The following is a 24,956-nucleotide window of genomic DNA, read 5'->3' as shown; positions in this document are numbered from 1 at the left end:
ACAAAATCCTGACTGGGAGTCGATCACTGTCGTACAAAAGTGTAGAATGATTGCATTCCTCCGGTGCAAACGTATGGGGCTGAAACTTGGAGGTTAAAAAGCTCGAGAAAAAGTTAAGAACCGCGCAACGTGAGATGTAAAGAAAAATGTTATGTACGCCGTTAAGACACAGGAAGACATCAGTGTGCATCAGGGAGCAAACGGTGATATCTGACATCCTCGTTGACATTAAGATAAATAAAAGGAGTTGGTCAGGCCATGCAATCTGTAAGTAGATAACCAGTAGACTATCAGCGTTTCAGAATGGGTGCCAAGGGAAGGGAAGCGCAGTCGAGGACGTCAGAAAATTAGGTGGGGTGGCGAAATGAGGAAATTTGGAGGCGCAATTTGGAATGAGCTAGCGTAAGGCCGGGGTACTTGGAGATCACTGAGAGACGCTTTCGCATTGCAGTTAGCAGAAAAATTGGCTGATAAAGATGATATGACGTGACGCAATGCACGTGCAAAGCATCTGAAAGCACTAACTCGCACAAGCGAAGAAATCGTAAGGTCGTTATTCCTTGGATGCTAGTGGCATGCATTTAACATCATCAGTAGAGCATCGGACTAATTCATTGGGAAATCTTCGTCGAAATCCCGCCAACGGACGTGTATTTGTTTGTTTGACTGTTCACTCTACACGTGCCGACGCCGGACATCAGGAGAAAACCGCAGGGAATGATCCTCAATATATTTCGGATTACAATAAAGCGTGACTTTCGGCTGCTGACTAAACATTTGTTTCGGAAGCGTTCTTAACTTGAACTATACAAACTAGTTGTACAATTTCGACAAATGTTCCCTAAATTTCCCTTCAAAAATGACTTATGTAACTAAAACGTTAAAGTGGGACGGATTAGGTCAGTTCGGAATCACCGTATGGGCGCGCTGATGACCTGCGTTCACCTTTTTTTTTCTTTTCAGCTTGATCAGCTGGAATTCCCGACAGTGGGTAGAAAGCAACTCGTCAGACAAAACACTCCCTACAGCAAGCCAATTATTGCTGCCTACAAACGGGTCATTCAAGTGGCGATGAAGTTCATGAAGCGCCAGCTGTCTCACGGCAAGCTAGAGGAGCTTTCCAACAACCTTCTAGCATTTGAAAGAAAGCTGGCCACTGTGAGAATACTTTCTTCAATCTATTAACCGGCAAGGCATTTGTGAACCGAACCGTATTGCTAGTAGTTCCGGTCACAGTCCACGTTACAAATTATCCGTTGGGTCACATATAGAAAAAAAAAACTCGCCTTTTTGTGCAGACCATATGCGTTTACACGCACGATGATATCTGCGTCTGCAAGCCATCGGTCATGCTCCATAGACCAGAAAGCATTACAGTAATTACAGCATGTTATACAGATATTGCTCATAAAATTTGCTCGTTGCAATGCTTCAGCCACCATGAAAACCAAACCTTTCTACGATTTGTTAACTGGTTCGTCTCGAAACCACAGTGCGTACTTTTCAAGCAAGCGTTCTTCTTTTCAATTTATTTCAATCTGAGTAACCTGAACCGCTTTACACTCACAGTTAGCTTGTTTCGCCACGTACCATTAGGCCGGTAAACAACGGGGCTTTAACGTACATATGTACCTAATTATATTCCACATTTACACATTAGCCCTAACAAAATACAGAAAATTGTTGACCAATTGACAACCTTTTCCACTTAGTTCAAAGAAAACAAATGACAGAGTGATTATACGCAGTGGGGCACTATACAATGTGCTGTAACAATTTTCCGGCAATGTTAGCTTTGAGACAGTAAATATGAGAATCCACAAAATAAATGGCATGACAAAAGGGCGAAGCTTAGACAAATGCACACACTCCGCAATATAATGGCGCTGCCTTGCTGGTCATACCGGTGCCGTACGTAGGCACTAGGAAGAAGTTTTGATTAACTAAGGTTAATGCGAAATTGTGGTTGCTCCTCGTTTGCTACCTGCAGCTATACAGGTAATTCTCTACTACATCTTGATTTTACCATTAAAAACTTTTGCACTTTTCGTTAGCATCTTCTTTTATCTGTGTAAGCTCGCTCGTGTTCAGTGCAAGGAAAATATGAACCGTTCGAGGGTACTCGTTCCTTCTCGGTAATAAATATGCTTGAACTTTTTGCAGATGACGTTGCCTGCCGAAGAGAGTCGAGATTTGTCGAAACTTTATCACAGAACCACCATCGAAGAATTGGAGAAAAATTTCCCTCACGTAAGCATGACACACGCAGTCAGAAACTTTCTTTAAGGTTAGTAACTTCAAACCTCCCTCTTACCGAACCATTTACTTTCTTTTCTAGATACCTATTCATCGTTTACTCCAGAAGCAGTTTTCCCTTGTAAACATTACGTTAGCTCGCAATGAGACTGTGGAACTCTTCGCACTGGGCTACTACAAGAAACTTAATGAATTCCTGCGATGTGCTGACCCGTAAGTCTGGAAGCAGCCTAAGTACCACATCGAATAGCCCAAAGGCCGTGCGGCCAAAATTTCAGCTACCACACGTCTTCGAGATGTAATAGAAGAAGTCGTGTGAATTAGTGATCTGTAAACTTCGCCCATACCCAAAGTGACGTTAAGAGGAGTGCACAAACAAAACAAAAACTCCCTCAAGAAAAAAAAAAGAGCTTAACAGACAGCTGTACAGACATTCGTGTGACATAAAAACAGTCGGCTGTGCTTTAGAGCAGAAAAAAATTGATCGCCCCTCCACTACTGTGAAGAGGGGTGCAAGCGAAGTTTGGGACCCGCGGCTCGGCTTTGCACTCGACTCGGCTTGCACGACTCGGCTTTGCACTCCGTCATTGCGAGGTCGGCACGTAGACAAGCCCTTTCTCGAGCGAGTTCCCGGCGGCGTTCATCAAACACCGCATGTTCTTCGGCCAAACGCACAACCCGCGGCTCGCTCCCACTGACGTTCCTTCAAAGCAGCCTGCTCTTCGGCAGAACGACCCGAACGCGGCCTCCCCATCTGACTGCCGGGCCTGGACTGGTTGGAAACGGCGAGCCCGGGGCGAGCGAAGACGCGGTCACACCGTTTCCGTCCTCCCGAGGGAGGGAACGCTTGTGATTGGCTCGAGGCTCGCGCGGCGTCTCCTCCTTAATGCATATGAAATCCCCGCTTTAAAGGGCACGTATGATGAACCGGCAGTGGCTGAATCGGCTAGCGTGGTGGTCCCGCAACCCGACAAGCAATTTTGATTTTCGCGTGGTCGGACTTCTTTTTGCACGGCAACACCGACGCCGACACGAGTGAGGCAATACAAGCTTCGCTTGAAAATAAACTTTATCCTGAACCTATTCTCGCCTATGGTCGCAATGTCGAGGCATACATGAATCAGAGCTTCTAAAACAATGGCATGCTTAAGCGAGAGAAATGCTGATTTTCATGCCATGTGTGCTAATCCAGCAATAACACCGTCAATGTGTAGCCATCGTCGCAAAGAAAACAAAGCCTTGCATGATGTTTCTGAAAAGGGTGGACACTCGTGCGGCTGCATTCACTCAGGTTCATAAATTGAAGTCACCGTCTATACGGTCTGTTTTACAGGCTGCTATAAGTTGCGAGACGGTTGAGATGTCATGTCTCAAAATTAAAATTAAATTATGTGGTTTTACTTGCCAAAACCACTTTCTGATTATGAGGCACGCCATAGTGGAGGACTCCAGAAATTTCGACCACCTGGGGTTCTTTAACGTGCACGTAAATCTGAGCACACGGTTGTTTTCGCACTTCGCCTCCATCCAAATGCGGCCGCCGTGGCCGGGATTCAATCCCGCGACCTCGTGCTCAGCATGTCCCATATCAGTATGTTTTGTGCGAAAACATGCGTTTATAAATGCATTGTTTTGTGCTAGGTGCTCCCCTTACTCCCCGAGTTTTTCTTTAATGTAGGCTGCAAATACCACAGAGTACAGCAAGCGGTGAAAGAGCGATTCTGGAGTTTTGTAATCGGCCTACAATATTTAAAAGAGTAATCCAGATGTCATTCTCCAACAAAAAATAAATAAAAAGAAAGTCAGGCTATAAAAGGTTTAGTCTGCCGCCATCCAACCGGGTAGTGGCAAATAAAATTCCTTATTACCAATTATATACATCGATGAGGTGATTTGTCGAACTTACTGTGCAATTGTTGAATAACTTGCTAAGGTGATGCAGCATAATACAATCGCTACAATGTAACGAAAACCGCCATCTTTGAATTTGTTTTCCAGTGACACCTTGTTCAACTACGCTGGTTTGCGTCATATTCTGAACTGGGCTACGACTGGTTCTCAAGAAATCCGCAGTGCTTTATTTGAGCTACGCAAAGTGAAAGTGGGAGTACGTGAACGAAAGCCGAGGTGGGAACTGTGTGTCAGTGAGGTGAATGATGCGATGGCCGAAAGCGTGGGCTACCTCTACGTGCAGCACAAGTTTAGCCAAGAGGCCAAGAAAGAGGTAACACCTGTTTCGCTGTCCCCCCCCCCCCCCCCCCTGAGAAAGAAATCGATAACGACGTAGCGCTAAAACATTTCAACTCAAAAGCAGTAGGAGAGTTCAAAAAATAAACTGGACAGTCGTAACTCAAATTTCCGAAATGCATACATTACCTGCATTACTTTCGTGGAGCGAAAGCAGCATGCACCAAATTCGGCATAACATTTTTTCCCAAGAAGGAGGACAGTTTTCTTACTGCTAGAAGTTACTTTGTTGTAAGAGCCTGTGAACAGAGCTATAACATTAGTGTGCATATTTTCATGTCATTCGAATATTTGGAAGGTACGAGTCCCCTTACAGCCTTGTCCTCGGGGACTTCCTTCTGTATTTTCATTTATGTATTCCACTTACTACCGAAATACAACATGACACTAATTCTGAGTATTATAAGGCTCATAGAGAGAAAAACGGGCAACATGATACTATTGTATACGATGTCAAATTTCTTACAAGATTTAATAGTATGTTTTATTCACAAGAAATATTGGGAAGTGCGTAGAAATATGGGAAGACCTAATCACTGCGAATGAAAGCAAAGTTGCACATTTGCTGTGTTAGGGACCAATACCTGTGTTGCACTCAAGAATAAAGGCAGAACATGTGCAAGTATTCCTGGACATGAAATTGCAACGACACCCTTAGATCTCTGTTCGAAAGCGTTTTTTTTATTTGTGTGCTAACGACAACCCCACGTTTCTAAAGGTTACGTGGGCTGTCATTTAGAAATACTTATATGTATAAAGTAGATGTTGCTCTTTGATTCATTTAAGGAGTTATGGAATCGAATAATTAACTAGCCCTTGCAGATGGTTTCTCGTATATCTCCGGTAACCCTTCAACAGGCTCTCCAAAAACGTGACTAACGTATTTAAGGTGTCTTCTTTGTAACAAAACTATAGCAACGCTGCAGTTTTGTAGGATTACTACGGCCCGAAGAAATATGGGCAATACGTAAATTGCAGTCACTCCACTTTTCATAGTCATTGCCCTTTTCATGAGTCAGCTGTATGGAGGGCACAGCTGCAGTTGGGTATGTGGAACGCCTTGTGCGAGCTGCAGAGGATGTGTGGGCACTGGAGTACAGAGATTACAATAATTAATACACAAGTTACATTTATTCGCGGAGTAAAATGCTTACACACCTAACCTATGATACAGCTAGTGATGGCCCTAAGGTCCGATCTTGACATCGCGCTCGCTCCCTATTCGTAATGGGCCGGTACGGTCAAAAGAGGTGGCCGCGGATTGGCGTTCCTTTGCCCTGGCTTTCCGAGCCTCTTCATATAATTTCTGGACCGTATACGTGCTGAGTGCAGGAGTGCCATAGCCTAGCAACTGTCGATTTTCTGCACCAACTTGCACACGTCTAAGCCGCATAATGTTTTATGAGCACAGGTCTGCGTAATGTATCTGCTATGTCAGAATGAGCTCTCTGAAACGTCACTACTGCTTGGATCGACAAACGTACTGCCGAGTTACGCTTCTCTCAACACCCAGCAACATGCTAAATTTATATCCGGTTGCGTCATGCGTGGGACGTCAATGGCACTATCTGTTGGTTTTCTCGACACAACGGTACCAAATTAATGCACGTGGGACTTAGGGTTGCAAAGGTGCAATTGATATTAGTATTGTCACGTGGTAGTGACGGCGAAGAAAGAAGCAGTACGGTGGAATACAAAACTCGCTTTTATTGGGCAAACCTGTGCCCACAAAACAGGCTACACTTATAGCACAACGAAAGCGGCGAACACAGTCGGCGATCGTCGAAAATCCGATCAGCGATTAAAGCGCGTCGGCTTTTATACACAATCGTCGAATGTTCCAGACTAATCGTTGGGACCCGCGTGCCTTCCATAAAGTTCTACATCATTCGCGTCAGGTGAATAAATCAGGTAACACAAGGTTTGGCAACAACAGGCTGCGGATAGAAGCATCGATAACTTTCCAGCAACTTCGGATACATGCAAGCGCGTCCCGCGCTGTGCGATAAGATTTGTTAGGCGGTGAAACCTGGTCGCCCGATAAATATAAATAGACGTGTCAGTATTACTTGCTATCGTTACATTTAGGTAAGTGCAACCTTCTATGCTGACTAAGACGAAAGACGCTTCACGTCAAAAGTTTCTGACGTCAAGAGCATTGCATCTATGACAGCCACTGCGACAGTGCTGTGCTCAACCGCCCATCCCAAATAATCGCTTGGCGCACTTCGGTGCAATAGCTGACGCTCCGTCCCACATTATATGGTCGTAAGAATTGATTTAGTTGAAGGAAAATGATGTAAGAAAGCGAAAACCAATCGAGAACACCGTAATTAAACACCGTCATACTCTTATCACCACTACACGTTTATTTCAACTAAGTAAAATCAACATTGTTCCAGGTCGAAGACCTTGTGAGCAGAATCAAGGATGCCTTCAATGAATCTCTACAGACCCTTCCATGGTTGGATGAAATAAGTAAAGCTGCAGCAGAGACGAAGGTGCGTAGTTTTGTTTTAGCAGTGTAAACGAATTCACTCATTTTGACATTTATTAAGGTAGCACTTATTCCAGTTTTATTTAGCAGTTCTATGTTATGTTCTTTTTGTTAGCATTGACAACTTTCTGGCCCTGAATAGAACAATAATATATGAAATATAAACGATTTGCCCCACTGGTGGATTGCGCGCCAAAAAACTCCGTCATATCACCCCCGAGAATATTCTTCTACCTAATATAAACGCATGCTGACAGCTACATGCTTCGCACGCTTCTCTTTCCGTTTGGTTTGCACGTGACATGCACGTTCATTCATATGAACCTAGGCGCGATGAATATTAGCGGATGTTTGCCAGAAAACTTTGGGGTCCCTTGACTTAATATTTATTTTATTGTAATCTACGCAAGGTTCCAAGAACTCAAACTGATAATGTTAGTGTCAAGCATTTAGGTAGTCTTAACAAAGACACATCGCTTCCTCCTGAACATGCACGAGCAGCAATGTTTACAAGACTGAGACAACGTTCGTGAGCCATTTGTGGAGGTACAAAGCGACAAGTTGATGATGCAAGGTTTTCCCATGCGCCAGTTGGCTCGCGAGGTGCGAATCCCAGAGGTTAAATATCGTTCGCTTTCAATATTTTTCAGTTGAAAAAAATGGGCATGAAAATTGGATATCCTGACTGGCTATTAAACAGGACGTACATTGAGGGACTTTACAAATTTGTGAGTACACCACCATCAAGCAAATGGAACTACTTGTTTTCAGCGAAAAAATAAGTGCGTACTGCATGCAGTCAAGCATGCGGTACGCATGCTTTACTGCATGCCATTCAGCTATTCCAAAGCTTCAACATTCCTATTACGATCACAAAATAAATCACAGCAGTGAATCCGGAATGAAATTAGGCGCACAGTAACGCATTATTATGAGCTATTACGTGACGTGATGTTTTCCTCATAACACTTCTAGAAAATATCAGTGCTTAGACATTTGATTTTGCATTGATCAGAAGACTACGAAGCTGAAACCCTGCCTCTAACTTTCTTGTTCTTTATTTCCTGACAAAGGTGGTGCGCCATAAACATTTGCATACCCACTAGCGATTTGCTTGAAGTGAAACAAGACTTCAATAAATTTTTTTATATAATTCACAACAATCATTTCAGCAAAAAAATAAGATTTGGCGAATGTGCTTCCTGGAAATTTGTTTAGTGAGAAAAGCTGGGAGTTCTGAGGAGTTCAATGTTCACTGCTAGTAACGATCACAAGTTATATGACAGCCGTACCGCACTACGACTGCAGCTTCCGCAACAATCCGATGCTGTATGGAAGCGTGTTGGTTAATGTATTCAGCTCGATCTACTTCGTATGGCTTCAACAGCAGGAGCAGGCAGGCAATAGTAAATTAGAACAGCGTTACACTTCGTAAAATACAGGCATCTCACTTACCCACGAAATGACCTAAACTGCTAACTAATGCAGGTACCAAATCTGCCCCTCAACGCGTCCTACGGGGAGATGATGTACGCAATATCACTAAACAGGTGGAAACAGGAAATGCAGAAGCTCCGAAAGGCATACGACAAAGAGGCCGAGTGAGTTGTGAGCATTACTTTGTGCATATTGAAGTCCACTAAGAGAACATTTCAGATGCCCTTCTAGAAGGAACACTCTGGTTTTGACGCTTTGGTGTTCACGTTATCGTAACAATGAATGAATGAATGAATGAATGAATGAATGATTTTTGTTGTTTTATGGCGCATGGGCCAAATATGACCGAAGAGCGCCAAGCTAGTGTTAATGAGTTGGCAATGTAGGGATTGAGTACGAGCTGGACGTGATGTGGCTGGGTAGAAGTCTTAGAAACAGTCGAAGTGTGTAATTGCACATGTAATTAAAGTATGGCACTGACTAAAAAAGTGTGCTAAGAACGCTAAAGTAACATTGCCTTTGGATGACAGGATAAACATGTCAGTGGTAAAAATTTGTGAGAAGCACTGCTGCCTTAACAAAGCCCTCAAAACTGAAGGGCACGGAGGCATGTGCTCTGCAAAAATCTATCGCAGCGGCATCCTCTAGCGAGAGGGTGTGCTACAAATTTCTTGCGTAAATAACATACAATTACAACATAACATCATTCAAAAAACTTCAACTGCGTTTGTAGTAAAAAGCCGTTCTGCGCCAAGAAACATAACCGGGTGGAGAGGGATATGGCAGCGATTTGCTAGAGGAAAATGTTTTTTTTTCTCTTTCAACTTTGGATTCCCGACACACCAGGAGGACGTGGAGGAGCCTCTCACAGCTTGTATAAATTATTAAATAAATGAGTAAATATAAAGAAACATGAAAAACGTAGAATCTCGTTTTCCGAACATGTTTAACTCCGTCACATTAGTGCTACAAAGCCAAAATATTACTGTCGGCATTTGCGAGGCACATGAGAGTAACCTAACTTTATGCCTTATGTCGAGCTTTAATCTTAATCGAAGCATTTGAGTTTCAACGGAAAACGCAAGTCCCGACACATTGTCAAATTGCACATGGAAACTGAGAGTAGAAGCAAGCCTATTTTTCGTTGACAAGTGAAGAGGTTTTAACAACACCTGCAGACGGTGCACTGCAGATCGACAGAAAATACGTGCACAGGAACACAGACATGAACCGGAGAGGAAGACACAGGACAGGCGCTATATGTGTCCGTGGACAGACATGTCTTTCTCGGCTGTTCGTGTGTGTTTCCCTGTGCGCTTATTTTCCTTCAATCTTCAATCTGCAATGCACCCTCTCACCCGTCTGCAGGAGTTGTTAAACTATCTTTCAAACAATGAGGGCTTTCTTATATGTGCGCATTTAGTGATTTAGTGCATGTCCTGTGTCTTTCTCGGCTGTTCGTAGGCGTATTCCTGTCCGTTTGTTTTCCGTCGAAGTGAAGACATACAGAATATCAGAGAAGTAAAGACACTTCAACTGGGTATTGTCACAATTTCGGATTGCATTGTCACTTCCTCAATAACAACTGAAGGATAGCAATGCTAAGAATACTGCGAGAAACGACTAAGCTACTTAGTGCATGGCACGCCCAACTCTTTACTCTTCCGAAAGCGTAAAAATTTAGCCTTTCAAGACAGGTTAGGCATGAATATTAGGAATTACCATGCCTAAACAGTTATCTTCCGTGGATTCCCGCAGAGGGTCCATGATTGATCTGTTGGCGCTATCTCCGCTGTACATGCGCAGATAAGGTTCTTGCTCTCCTGTTTCCGCCAATGTGGGCCCTTCTTTTCATACCTGCCATTTGTGCTCCGTATAGTCTTGCTTGTATCCGCATTTGTACGCCTACGTTACAGAAGCATGCTCACAGCCCACAGCACAATACCGGCGGCTGCGTGTGCTGCAGTAAGGTGTGAAATAAATATCGCAGGAGAATTGTGAACGTTATTTGCGTGAATGTTATATTCAACAAGCAAAATGGTCGTACTGTGAATATGTGCCGTCACAAAGGGGAGGATAAATGTGTTTGCCAAAATTACTGGTGACGTAAATGTGTCCGCATTAAATTGTGTCAAAGTTAATTAATTGTCAGATTTCTATCGGTCGTGAAGCACATCAAATATAACCTCTCCCATCTTGTTTAGGTGGCTAGAAGGGGCTGCAGTTGTGAATGCTTTCTACAATCCGAGTGCCAATGAAATGGGTAAGCATTCAGGTCTGATCTGCGCTACAGAAAAAAAAGCACATTTTTAAAAATTTATTCTTAGCCTTATTAGGATTAGACGAATTGCAGCCACGTCAAAGTTCCTACCGATGTGGTCTATTATCACGACTGACACTTGTAAATGTTTAAGGCAGGCGTCCTCCTATTATTTTTGATTATTTGGTATTGTATATGGTGCCGAAAAAATTTGTCGTAGTTTCAACGGCACAGCTGCCGACGCCGACGTCAAAATTAATCCGCAGTCCACTAGAAGGCATGCATTATAATCACATTGTGGTTTTGGCACGAGATCAGCAGAATATTTTTTAACAGCTGAGCTGTTTAAGCTTTTAGTTCCACCGTGGAGCGTTCGCAGCAAACTCAGCCCAGCTGTGCGCCACCTCGCGTTGCCTAGCAACCACCTGCGATCTGCTACCTGCAACCAGCACGTAACCTCCTCGCACCCCACGCGCGTAGAGTGGAGTCGTGACGTCACAGGCGATTAACAGCTCGGAACAGCCGGCTCGGCGACGCACCTCTCGCCTCCTCTATCCCGCGCGTACGTGCTGCTGCCATGTGAAGACCGAAGCAAGTCCGGACGCCCGAAGAAGAAGCGGCTTACCAGGAAGAGCGCCGTACTGCCAAGCGAGAAGCGATGCGTCGCAGCTGAGTTGATCCGGAACACCGCGCCGAAGCTGCGGCTGAGAAGAGGCGACGCCGTGTCGAGGATACCTAGTTTCAGTCCAGGGAATGCGCGAGCTGGCGCCCGAATGCTCGAGAAAGCTATCCCGGCCTGCGACTGCTGAAAAACTTCCAGCGTGAAGCCCCCTGAGACAAAAACTTAGCAAAACCTACCCTAACCTTGCGAAACCTAGAAACGACTTAGCTAAGCCTACCAAGAACTTAGCAAAACCCAGTGTAACCTTACAAAACTTACAAACAATTTAGGTAAGCCACGTAACAGCTAAGGGACCACAAGTTCCGCTGTTGACTGCGGCCTCGCACCACTAGTGCAAGCTGCCCATGCTATTTCTTCAATTTTTCAATTATCAACGAGGGTGACAGACGTTCTATTGCCTTTGGCCGGCTGACACTGTGCATCATGTAGCCTCATCGATAGAGGAGTTGGTTTTCGCGAGATGGTGCCGCAGGTGTTACGGGTCACGTGCTCGCACGTTCCTGCTAACACACCTGAGTGCAGTATCATTAAAAAGTCGTTCTCAGGAAGTCCGCAAAATGTAGGGAAGCTCATCATGGGGAATAAATTGTTACACACCTGACTGCAGCACGAAGCTACAGAAGAAACCAGTACAGGCTTATTCTTTGTCGCTTCTTTGTCTCAGGCGGATGACAATTTTTCTTTTTCACTGTACTACTGAATAGAATACGCGTTCTTTCTTTCAAGCATTAAATGAGTTTCACTTTAAAGCATACAAATTATGCAAATTCATTCATCATTTCTAGTGTTCCCTTCGGGAATTCTTCAAGGAGTCCTCTACGAACATGGCCTTCCACGGTGAGTCGCTGAACGCAGCGAATTCAGAAAATACAGAGACAGACGCTGAGCAGGTGGTCTTAACTGCCCTAACATTTCTTAGCCTTGTTTGGTAGTAGCTAATTTGTTTATTAGAAATACTTCCTGGTGCAGAGAACATCATACGAACGATTTATGATAAAATGAAAAGTGTCTAGAATATATTTGACCTAGAAGTAGCGTCTTGTACGCAAGCTATGAAGCTGGTAGTGTCGGCAATATAAGCGACAGTGTGAGAAGATTGCTCCATTCACCGATGGCTTTGTAACAAAATGGTTATTGTAACGGTTATTTCGAGAATATGCAGCACCACACTTAAATATGTAATCTTAATGCGATAAAACTTAGATATATGAAGAAAATAGATCGCTTCTGGTGTTTCATCAGAAGAATAAAAATTGTCAAAGAAGGATAACCGAGAACATATACAGTGTAAACATGGATAGAGTAAAATCTTTCTTTCATTTATAGAACACTGTTCTGATTGGAATTATTCAAGTGTATTTCTGGACAGACGCGATCTTGTCTCTTTTCCTCCTTCTAGGAATGCCAGCCGTGAGTTATTAATCAGGTGCCCATCCGTAATATGTTCGAAACTTATGTCGTAGTAGGGAGCTTATATTCTGAAAGCGACATCTCATTTAAGTTAGTCTCAAAAACAAAGGTAACCGCTATTGTGAATACGGAATGTCCACTACTGTTATGTGTTAGTCCTGCCTAAAAAATCTGGGATGCATCAAAGCAGGGTATAGTAAATAATTATTGATGCAGAGGGCCTAATACAGCTTACAGAAATGTAATATCTTTCCGAACAGAAAACAGGTTTCACTTTTATCCATTTTTGTCGGAAGTATCCTAACTATAGGAAATTCCTGAATGAGTGCCACCATTGCAGAAAGCTCTGTTTCGAAAATTAAGTAGGTCACGATTTAAACTACCTCTGCGTTATCTATGCACCTTAATGAGGAAAGCCCAAGTTACAGCTTCGCCTTAAACAATAGCACACTTCTTAGTTTACGTTTACAAGGGACACATTTGGGCAATTAAGATTGCGGCTTCTGCAAACAATTGTAATGAAACCCTCGCTAAGAGAACTAGTCAAGCACTGCTTCTCCGAAAAACTGTACCCGTCAGGGTCTGGTATTACAAGCAACAAAACAAGAAGGTGTTTTCTCCCAATTAGAATTTTCCAACTATAGACTAGGAAGTAACTATCACTGAAGAGATGCTTTTATCTACTAGACCAAGTTTAGTTTTGCCGAGTAATGCGAGAGGTCTCCGTGTACGCTCTTAATCCCTTTATTTTTCTTAGGATACTTCACGCACAGTTTTTCTTCCGTGCCAACTTGGGTCAATGGGTATGCGTCACTTTTCAGGGACAAAATGAAAAGGCAGCTTGGGTCAACGAGCATGTGCCGCTCTTAGGTGACGAACGAAAGACTAAAGCTTATCCTGGGCTGGGCGGAATTGAACCAGCGTCACATATAGGATCTTGTCTGAAGTTCTCTTCACAAATGCGCGACGTGGGGACTTCGAGGGGGCACCGCAAGATGGCGCAGTGAGTTCAAAAAGAAGGGCATTGGAAGTGGCCGGCTGCAGTAGACGCTTGATACATCACGCGTTTCAGCTGTGGCAATACGATGTGTAGCTCCACTGCTTCAATGCTGATCGCATCAACGTCACCAGTCATTCTGAGATGGTTTCAGCGATAATATTTCTGATAGATCAAAACGAAATCGAGCAAGAATGAATCATGTCGGTTATTATTTTCCACACCACTTTTCTACGTAACATTGGACAAACAAAATTTAAAAAAGATTTCTTACAGCTTACATCTCGATCTTATAGACAACTATATTTTTCTTGACAGTTCCATGAACTTTGGAGCCATTGGCATAGTGGTGGGCCACGAAATGACCCATGGATTCGACGACACAGGTAGGCCTGAGAAAGCCGATGGCACAGGCCAACACTACCTAGGGTACTGAATATATTAAACTGGTACTGGGGAAGCACGTAAGGTTAGGAAGAAAGCAAACCCGGCTCTGTTTCTCGGAAGGAAAGGTTAATAACGGTAAAATGAACCATCCACATAATTATAGCAGCTGCTACAATTGTGTGGATTTCATTTTACCTTTATTAGTTACACCTCTCCACATTTCGGGTTTCCGCAGAACTATTAAGTCGTAAAGAAAGGTTCTGAGTTGAAGAAACTCATCCTCGTCGGAAGGATCGAATCCGGAACAAATACCTTTTCAGAACAGTCGCTCTGCCATCTGAGCTAACTGCGAAGTCAAGAGAACGCCAGAACGAGGCCGAATTATTCCACAATCCGAAGTAGGCGGGGAGTGATCATAACAAATCATTTCGTCGAAGCCCACAGGTTAAGGAATTTGTCCTTGCGCGATCCCCAGAGCTGAAAGATGTTTTTGAAGTGCGAAACTTTCTTTCTGAGAAGACCGTATTGAGCTTCCTTTGCAGCGAGGTTATACAGCAAGGTGAACGAGATTTGAAAGATGAAAATGAAAGGTTGCTACATTGCATTGTGTGTTGTATAGTAATTGCCCTCTTACCCAACTGTCGGTGTGCGGCTCAGTGTCGTAGTGGCCAGTTCTCCTGAAGCTATCCTAAACACCTTTTTTCCTGGTCACCCCCAGCATTGCCTTTGTTGGTGTTTGGTGCAAATAAATTCAATTCGAAATCTTAAACACTAATGCCTGTGAAAATGTTCAAGGTCAAGCTTTTATTTATCTGAGGCTCTGCGCATGCCATATGTGAAACCAGGGCACGTGAAAAGTACGGGGGCTCACATACGTGAGCGAGAAATGTTATAGGATGTGTACATTTATTCAAAACAATTTGCTAGCCCAAACCAGATGATGTTAAAGATGATTATAACGACCCTTACACATTACCCATAAGTGGGCTATAGAGTCGCCTGCTAGGAGGAAATGCAATAATGACTAATACAGGAGTAAATCGCTTAATTATAACCGAAACGGTAAAAGTGGGAGTGGAACAAGAAACGACTCATATCGAAAAGAATAAAGTGCCACAACAGCTTTACCACCTCCGCTTCCCTCTGTTTGACTGCCTGTTTTGCCACTCAGCTGAACAGCTAAGCCGTGGTTTCGTAGCGACACCAAGTGAAGTCAACCGGTCGTAAACTGTGGATGATCATAGTGGCGAAAAAATCGAGTGAAAGGCATCGCCACGTAATCAATGCCATGTTCACTTCACAAAAAAAAGGTCGCCTGGCAACTGTCCTGTATATTATCATTTCCCTTATTTATGTCGGCTACATCTTGGTGTTCAATTGTAATGCGGCCGCACTATGAGCACGTCTTCAAAATATTTAAAAGCAATTTTAGACAAACAGGTAGAAAGTTGACTGTCGCCCCATGTCTTCAAATATTTGTTTTGTGTGATCTGCCGAAGTCAGGCAGCGTGAAAGGTGGTTTAAATCAAATTTCTCAGAAATAAATATTCGATGCTATTAATAAAGATTATTATGAGTTCTAATTATTTAATTGCCACGTTAAATTTAGTTAAATTATGGGGTTTTAAATGCTAAATACACTTTATGATTATGAGGCACGCCGTTGTAGGGAACTCAGGAAATTTCGACCAATTGGGTTTCTTTAACGTGCACCTAAATCCAAGTACACGGGTGTTTTCGCATTTCGCCCCCATTGAAATGCGGCCGTCGTGGCCGGGATTCGATCCCGCGGCTTTGTGCTTAGCAGCCCCACACCATAGCCACTAAGCATCCACGGCCGCTTTACTGCCGTGTTGGGCAACTAACCTGTCCAACAGTCGCAGTCGGGGTCATCTGTTAAAACATAACTGAAACGAAAATATTTTGCGTACTTTCACTAAAACAAATTTGTACCAGTGACTACGCCATTAGGAAGAACATGGATGCTCTTATATGATCCACAAGCGTATTTAAATATACGAGCAGCATGGGCTGTAACATCTAAGAGCGTCACTCGATTTCGCAAAATTGATAGTTACGCAGTGACATGTAATAAAAATTTAAAATCTATTTTTATGGGTGTTATATTGCTTACTTCAAGGATGTGTTATCTTGATGGTCAATAGGAGGGCAGTTCAACGCAGAAGGTGCCTTGAAACAATGGTGGACGAAGGACACTCGCACTGAATTCATGAAGAGGGCCAGATCTTTCCAGTATGAATACGGAAATATCACCGACATAGAAGCAAGAATGAAGGTGAGGGCGCTCAAGCTGTCTTTATCCATAACAAAGCGCTGGTATCTAACAGAAAAAATTCAGTAGCCCTCCCGGCACTGCGAAAGGGGATGTCTAGCAAAGCTGTTGAACACCACCGCTACAACTGCTAAGAGGGGTATTCAATGATCTGTTGCTTTAGAGTAATAGTAGTAACGAGAGTAATGTAAATTTGACAGGACGCCGCCTCCCATAGCGGTGCTGCAACAACATTGAAATCAGTTGCTAGGCTCGTTCTTTTATATACGAAGCGCTAGTGACGTTACTTCCCAGTCGGCACGGCAGCGTGCACAACATTAACCTTTAGCGGGAAACGTATGCGGGGAGCGCTACGTATTACGCATAGTTATCAGGCGCGCCTTATAAATTATTAGGCTCGGGTGATTGTTTTGCGCTTGTTCTTTATTGAAGCGTATGCTGTTCTTTGCGTTGTATGCGTGCTCCCAAAGAATGCGTGAGCAGTTCACTTTGCTGACTGCTTGAAGCCCCTGCCTTAAGGGGCACAGCCAAGCCTCCTAGCCCTGCACTGCCGCCGGGATCGGCCCACATTTTTGCTCATGGACGCGGACAAGAAAAATGCTGACCATCTAGAAACTAACACCTTCGGTGTAAAAATAAAATTACGAAGAATAGAGTGAATTACTGAGTTCGGCTTCCGGCCGGAAATTAAACAGGTTGACTTCGAACTACGTGACCGGACATTGTGCTAACTCGTCATGTTCGAATATACAGCAACGTTAACAGAACGTATGGACGCACAGTTTGTATATGTGTGGTCATCGTAGGACTGACACGTCGCACCAGTAAAATGTGTTTTCTGTAGAAGAAAAATTGTAATTTGAAACTGTTCTCTTCTACGATAGGAACGGGAAATACCACCTTTTCTGAACTTCATTTTTGGCACGCTTTAGCTGAAGGCGCGTTGTGGAATGTCGTAGTGAAATGTTCTTTAGTAATGGCTAGTTTAGGTCAGCCAGTGTTTCCCATCATCACATCAACATAACCTTTTTTTAGCTTCTGTGCGCTGGCACTGTGTGTGTTAGCATCCTTGTCGCTTTTTTAGTCTCAGTTTCCTCACTGTACTGAGCACCTAAGCCAAACAAGAAAAAAAGAAAACTTGACTTTCTCTAATCCAATGCAGCTAAATGGCAGAAACACTGTGGGCGAGAACATTGCCGACAACGGTGGAGTCCGTTTGGCATTCGAGGTAAGCTGCAACAATTCTAGACGCGTTGCTGATTGAAAATGTAATCGCAGGAAGGAAAATTACATAAAACTAAGTGGAGCTTAAACGGAATGGTGCATACATGGTTAACTTTTTCTAAAGGCAATGTGCACTGCAAACTTCTGTAATCAGAGCCATTTCCTTCACATCAGCTTATGTAAAACTTATTAACCAAGAATATTACTTTCGACGCCATATTTTATCGCATAGTAATTTTGTGGTTTTCAGCTTCTTGTTATTTTGATTGAGCGAAGCTTTGTTTACCTGTCACAAGCAAGGAGTAAAGATGAATTGAATGTCGAAGATATGCGTCACAATTCTACATGTATGAACCTTTCATCGCCGATATTCGTTCGACAAGCATCATAAACCTCCTTCGTCGTCATCACATCATTGCTTCCACGTCTCGCAATGCCCATCCGCCAGACATGGTGTTTCAATTTCCGCATAGCTTGTGAAGGGTGCAGTGCATAAACGTACATATTGAGTAAAAGCACAGTAACCTATACGGTGCGTAAACGGGAGCTATGGATCCCATTACACGAAGCCCAGCATAAAAATAAGCACAGCAGTTTACAATTATTTGTACATCTATTAACCGCTTAGCTAGTATTCACTTCATATACATTCGAGCATGTGTATTGAAACTGGTTCTTTTGAAACCATCTTTGTGTCCAAAAAATTTTGTCAGCAACTGTAACAACAGTACCGCTGAAACAAACAGTCGAACAGAAAGAGCGCTTGGCAGCTTTCTTTCAACCCCATTGTACCTCCAAACTGCACCTCAGAAGACGACACGCCAACCTGGTGCCTAACGGCGGTTGTGTAAGTCCCATCGCGTCACCTCGCGAGATTTTCGAGTACATCGGTGCCAGCCGCGGGTGCTCCGTAATCTCGGTGGTATAGCGCAGGAGCAGCATGTTCTAGGTCGCGCGTCAGTTATGGCGAGTGATAATAATGGTGTCTTTTCTCTTTTGCTACGGAACACACCAATTTTCGAAATTCTTTGTAAAGCTTCTACTCTTATTTCAATTTTAAATTTAGGCACAAAGTATACGCACACTCTAGGCTTACTACGCGGTCCAATATTTGGTTTCAAATTTTGTCGCGGCCACTAGACAGCGACTAGTGCTGAAATCCATAGAGTTTCCTACAATGGAGAGTTACAGCTGAGCGGGTTTACGGGCCAACGGTTCAAGCGGGCGAGCAAAGGAAGCCCAGCGATTGTTGGCTTCGTCGAGCAGAGTAGAGATACTGTATAGGCTTCCTAGAGGGAGCCTACAGAGTAACCCTAGAGTGGAGCGTTTTGCAGCACCACCTGTCTAACAAAGTTGGAGTTACTGCTATACGAAGCGTCAGCTTGCCGCCAAGCGCTAGCTCGCTTCAGGTTCTCGATCGCGCTTAAATCTTCACCAACGGCTTCGTTGCTGAAACCTTTCACAGAACAGAGAGGTCCTCTTTAGTGGTGAAACACCTCATAGGCTTTCTCACCTGCAGGCGAGCCAGCGCCGCGTTTGAAGACGACGCCGACGACATGCTGCTGTTCGTGCGGGTGGTCGCCATTTTTATTTCGCAAATAGGATAGATTAACTTCATTGACAGAATAATCAGAATAATCGCTAATGGTCAGGGCGCCTAGCCCAAGGTCCAGATGGCAAGCTGGCGCTTGCCCCAGCTTCCTGGATCACCTTGAGCTGGTCGTCGAGGGCCGAGCTGAACAGCAATGCCTCTCATTGCTCCCTCGTGGTGTTCCTGTCGTGGTGTTCTTTGTTGTGTAGCGTTCCCTCCTACATATTGTGGTAGAGGGTTGGTGTGGCGCCGCACCACGGGCATTCTTCCCTGTAGGCTGTGTGGTGTATGCGATTTAATATGTGTAGATTCGCCAAAAAAAACGCTGGTTGGTTGCGCGCATTCCTTCGGGAGAAGAGACAAGCGAGCCAGCGGCCCGATCCGTAAACATGCTGGCCACCCCTGCGTACCCAACATGCACCGTGGCGTCGCCGCTCGCCCGCTTGTCCGTAAACCTGCTTAGCTATAACTTCCTAATTACTAGAGGGAACTCTGGTGCTGCGATCGTTCAACCACCGTAGAAATCATGAGTAGTATATGGATTTGTCTCATCTCCGTACTTGGAGCTTTAGATGTCCTTGTGGCTTCGTTAATTGAGCATTATCTGGGCCTCAACTCAACAAAATTTCAAACTAATTGATATTTCTTTAATGCAGCAGGAAATAAGACTCTGCAAGTACACATAATCGCTCCTAATTGCAGTGCTTCCGCTTGTCCATGCCTCCGCAACGTAATGGTTTCAATGTCAGGCTTTGTGATAGAGGTCCAGAAATAGAATCCTGTAATCGAAAATTTGAATAACGTTTAATTAATTATTTATAACGGAGTACTTTCTTAAAAATGATCATTCTGTAAAATTACGAACCAATTAAAAGCCAGAAAAACGTAGTTCAGGCCAATCCATGTATCACCCATCACCTCTATGCGGCCTGAAGGCACTGCTTGCAGCTCCCGGAGACACTACGACCACAGTTCCCTCCAGAACTGCTTGCTTAAGTGAATGTTTACATGTGCTTGTTTTGCCTTTGGCATATCGCATAAATGTGAATAATGGTTTTAGATTTTCCCGAACGACTGTTCCCCGCTGCTCAAGGGCACCTCGACAAGTTTCCTCCTGCTTTCCAGGCGTATAAAAAACTTTTGGAAGAAGAGTACGGAAACGTGGACACTCGGTTAAAAGGTCTGGAAGCTGTTACTGGGAAGCAGCTGTTCTTCATCGCTACCGGAATGGTATGTCCCACGCCAACAACACTGTTTATTTTTAATGAGCCACATTAACCACTGAATCCTTCCTACAAAGCGAGGCAGCATGAAACCTTTGACCATGCTATTTTTCCCGCAGGTATGGTGCAGCTTGAGCCGACCCGAGTTCCTGATGCTGCGGATTCTGTACAACTCGCACAGCCCAGCTCGATACAGGTAACTCAACCAACTCACGTCGCGTGAGCATTAGAACGATGGTGAAGAAGAGCTCAAAGTAAGCGTGAAGGCGGGAATGCGTTCTGACTGAACACACTATGTTTATAGTGAATTGTATCATTCGCAATAGGGGATTGTGTCTCAGTATAGCCTCACAGTGTCTGGGTAGCCTTCAGAATAAGCTTATTGGGAGCAGAATTCGCTCGCCCGAGTTTGTAAGCTTGCACGGTTCTTATGAAGAACTTTTTTTATAAGACACGCTATATAGATTTAGTTGTGGCTTCGATCACCGTGGCTGGAGAGGTGTTAACATCGTTTTGACCGTAGCAACACTTCGGCGCTTTGACGCAAAACACACCATGTGCCACGAGACTGACCAAAGTTCCTATTACGCAGTTCTGTTTTCTCCACATGACATGCTGCCACATGTTTGTTTCCGTATTTGTTTTAACACAGCCTTAAGAGAGATCAAAAGAACCTGAAGGCCTTATCTTATCAGTTCGGGTATTTCATCTTTATGAAGTGATAGCAGAATAAGCCTTGTAATGCTTTGTTAGTTGGGAAACGGAGGAAAAGTAATTACTATTAAGCTGCTGTCAAAAGAATATTCAAATACTTCACTGAAGCTGTGGAAAATTGAGAAAGCTGACTGCCTCACTGTTGAAAGCGCCAGCGCAGGTTACAAGAAATTGGAATAAGTTCGCCAGTTGGTGTCGACATACCACCCAAACTTAAGCCTATGTATATATTATGTTTATTACACAACCTTCAAATACAAGGCACGTAGGACCCACAAAACAAGGGCGCAAGTTTAGAAACATACGCACATGAACTATGATCGTTTCCAATCCTTGCGCTCCTCATGTTTTTAATTATTCTGTGAATGTTATTGTTCCCCCCCTCTTCTAATGCTGTGTTCCACCAACTAGCCAAACAAAATGTTCTTGCACACAGTACTTATTGAATTGAGCATCACGCATGCATTCGCCATTTAAGAAATGCTACTACACTCTAAAACAATATTACACCTTTTGGGTTGTATCTAGCCATACAACAATAAACGTCATCTGTCTTGTCCGCATTTCCTTACTCTGACGCTGCGAGCCCGATACTTCCCAGCAACGAACGGCATGCGCGTTATCAGCATGACATAGCATTCCCGACAGGAAAGTAGCGGTCGCGGCGTTTTCAAGAAAGGAAACACAAGCAAGGCAGATGACAATTATTGTTGTGTGGCAGATATACACCCCAAAGGGTGTACCTATGTCTGAGAGTGTATATGTACCAACTTATAATGTAGACTCTGCCGCTATGAAAGGGAACACATCACCTTTGTTTGAACAGAAATTTATGAAAACGTTGAAGTAAGAACACCACTCCGTGCTATTTTTTGGGTTATTCTGTTTAAAAATGCAGCCGATAGAACGTCCCTCTTTATAAAAACGCACAAAAAAAGTTACCGGCTGTGAACCCCAGTCCGGGGATCCTTTTTATATTGGCAGACAGTGTAGATTCATTGTCAAACATTAAGCATGCAATAAGTGATCAGCGTTGTTGCAATGTGGTCACTGATCTGCTTGTAGGGTTTCATGACGAGTTTTCGGGATGTAGAGGAAAAGGTAGGATGCCAGCGCAGTCTTCGGCGCCATCCTCAAAAACAACTCCAAAGGCGCTCAAAATCACACCTTACTGCGTGGTAACTCATTACCGCCTGTTTCTTTTCTTCAGAGTCAACGTGCCCTTGTCAAATATGGCAGCCTTCTCGGATACTTTCAACTGCCCCGTGAACTCCCCGATGAACCGCAAACACCGGTGCAAGTTGTGGTGAGGAATTCTCAAAAACGAAGAGCAAGCACGGCTAGCAACTTTTGAGTTTTTTTTAACTTTTACAATAAATTGCGGCACCTGCACTAACCAGTGCCTTGGGAAAATAAACAACGCTAAACCCTATACGTTCAGGAATGGCGTACTTTCTTGTAGTTGGAATCGTTCACGCAAAAAGGCGGGTCAAGGTCTCCAAGATCCTGGGCAAATTTCGAAAAATTTTCATAATGGCTCTAAAGCAAAATACACTTTCCAAATACCTCAGTGGAATCAAAGCTTAAATACAACGGCCAATATGGTTATTTCCGTGCATTCTGCTACTCAAGTACTGAAAACGTGAACGTAATGTGCTTGATATGCAATTGTCCTGGAGGTCATCAAGACCGTCTTTGCGCCTTCGGTCCCCCCGAGGTGGAACGCCACATAAATGGCCTTTACTATCGTTCCTTGTCAGAATGCCGGCATTAAGCGAATATGTTTGCATCTCTAACCGCATACTTATTCTACCAAAAGACAAGCCTCTTAAAAGAAAAAGTGAACAGAGCTTTACTGAGCGAGAAAAATTAAGAAAACATGCGAAAGAATTGGCGCGATCACAGAACCCTCAGTAGCAGTTACTATGACTTTCACTATCATGGTCAGAAGTTCACTTGGCCGATAAAAGTACTATCCCTACTTTGTCTGGATGCCTGCTAATGTGCTATCGCAATCAATGCTAAACATTTCAGGCGAAACTGCGACTGTTCTTTTCTTCCAACTCTCAACTTCTTTAGCGGCATATCTATAAACGATCAACACTTATTGTCATGATTATTATTATAAATACAAGAAAATGGCGCGTTGCCCGCCTCCACTTCTGAAATTGATAGTTAGGCTTAACGTTGCTCCACTTCAATCACCTCGTTTACCGTGCGAGAACAAGTGAATGGCGCAATTAGGTTGGGGCGATGTCGACGATGATATTTGGCATTTATTTTTCAAAATGCCAAAAATTGCCAGAGTACCATGAATGCTGCGCGATGGGAACTGTTTTTAACATGCATTGCTGCGAAAAATGCAAATTGACTATACAGAGGCATAAAGCTACTGACTGTGTAAGAACCAAAATTATATATTGCTAAAGCTATAACCCTAAGCGATGTGTGTGTTTAAAGGGACACTAAAGCGAAACAATAAATGAGTTTAGACTAATGAAGCATTGTTTGAGAACCCTGCAGCAAGTCATTTCAAAAATATAGTTTGATTATTAGATGTGAAATTGAGGTCCAAGCATCAGTATTTGAATTTCGCGCCGATACCCCAGCACCGGTACGTCAGCGTGACGTCAGGGATTCCAAAGCATGTTTTCGCATTTGGGCCGCGTTGGCTAAGTAAAGGCACCCGAAACTTTCCATGTTCAATATATGCTTCCTTTACAACACAATGTAGTTAATCTGTACCTCTATATATAATTAGTAGGCGCTAGAAGATGCCATCAAAATCCAAAACGTCACAGCCACGAGATGCCGGAACTCAAGTAGGCATCGCCACCCGTATTTCATTCTTGCACTTTTTGTGGCTTACCAAACGTTAAGAACGGCCCAGCTGAGGTGCAAGTGTTGCCAGCCAATTGCAACGACGGCGGCGTAAACTTTCAAGGAACGCCAACGTTACGCTCCAGCCTCGTAGCCGTTGTGACTGAATGAGTTCGACGAAGCAGGCTTTGTGCCGCAACACGACACCGCCAACCGGGTCGGCCGTTAGCGGGGTAGTTGCCGGGTGAACTTCGTCGGGGACCCCTTCCCACGCGCCGACCAAGACGCAGGACAATGGCTACCGGCCGCGCTGCGAGGGTCAGCTCCGAGTTCTACGAAATTCGTGTGGCGTCGGTTCCGGACCGGACCGTGAACCTGTGTGTGTGTGTGTGTGTATGTGTGTGCGTGTGCGTGTGCGTGTGCGTGTGCGTGTGTGTGTGTGTGTGTAAGCCGTGTCGGAGAGAAGCGGCGTGTTTACAATGCCTGGACGAACGTTTCCGTCCCCTTGGAATCAAGGGGGAACCAAGTGTTTATAAACCGCTGTTGTGCGCATGCTCGACACTTTCTTAAGCAGTCATGTCAGACTGATACACTCTCTCAAGCAGTCATGCTAGACTGATGTAGATACTCTAAATTAAACCCATACTCCTCGTTCTCGAAGAGAAGCAGTCCTTCCCTTCATGAACGTCCTCAGCGTGGATAAGTCGGACGATGGCATGGGCCAGCTACCTTCTAATTGATGCCGGACTCCAATATTGACAACGGGTTACGAACAGCGGGTTTGAGCCCCCAATCCTAACAACGTCTTATTGTTGTAAGAGTGGTGTTTTTGGTGTTGTACAAAGGTAATTTACTGATGCAGAAGAAATCATTTTTCACTTTAGTGTCCCTTTAATAAAAGGAATGCGGTGGTGAAAA

The 24,956-nt window shown here is 44.0% G+C and overlaps 1 protein-coding gene across 2 annotated transcripts in view; it reads left to right on the top strand.

The window, feature by feature from the left end:
• The window catches only part of LOC135901939 (neprilysin-1-like), a 35,269-nt gene extending 12,619 nt beyond the window's left edge, over nucleotides 1-22,650 (top strand). For both annotated transcript variants that reach the window (XM_070525789.1, XM_065431782.2), the window contains exons 7-21: nucleotides 964-1,158; nucleotides 2,164-2,250; nucleotides 2,339-2,469; nucleotides 4,255-4,480; nucleotides 6,906-7,004; nucleotides 7,651-7,728; nucleotides 8,489-8,601; nucleotides 10,642-10,700; nucleotides 12,165-12,216; nucleotides 14,105-14,172; nucleotides 16,339-16,469; nucleotides 17,629-17,694; nucleotides 20,407-20,511; nucleotides 20,624-20,700; nucleotides 22,429-22,650. In XM_070525789.1, coding sequence (XP_070381890.1) covers nucleotides 964-1,158; nucleotides 2,164-2,250; nucleotides 2,339-2,469; nucleotides 4,255-4,480; nucleotides 6,906-7,004; nucleotides 7,651-7,728; nucleotides 8,489-8,601; nucleotides 10,642-10,700; nucleotides 12,165-12,216; nucleotides 14,105-14,172; nucleotides 16,339-16,469; nucleotides 17,629-17,694; nucleotides 20,407-20,511; nucleotides 20,624-20,700; nucleotides 22,429-22,528 — 1,587 coding nt within the window. In that variant the 3' untranslated portion in view covers nucleotides 22,529-22,650. The remainder of the gene's footprint in view (nucleotides 1-963; nucleotides 1,159-2,163; nucleotides 2,251-2,338; nucleotides 2,470-4,254; nucleotides 4,481-6,905; nucleotides 7,005-7,650; nucleotides 7,729-8,488; nucleotides 8,602-10,641; nucleotides 10,701-12,164; nucleotides 12,217-14,104; nucleotides 14,173-16,338; nucleotides 16,470-17,628; nucleotides 17,695-20,406; nucleotides 20,512-20,623; nucleotides 20,701-22,428) is intronic.
• The last annotated feature ends 2,306 nt before the right edge of the window (nucleotides 22,651-24,956 follow it).

This window comes from Dermacentor albipictus, chromosome 9 (genome assembly GCF_038994185.2).
Source record: "Dermacentor albipictus isolate Rhodes 1998 colony chromosome 9, USDA_Dalb.pri_finalv2, whole genome shotgun sequence".
In the NCBI taxonomy this organism is placed as follows: Eukaryota; Metazoa; Arthropoda; class Arachnida; order Ixodida; family Ixodidae; genus Dermacentor; species Dermacentor albipictus.
The sequence above is the reverse complement of the archived record's forward strand: the minus strand, read 5'-3'. Positions and strand labels throughout refer to the sequence as shown.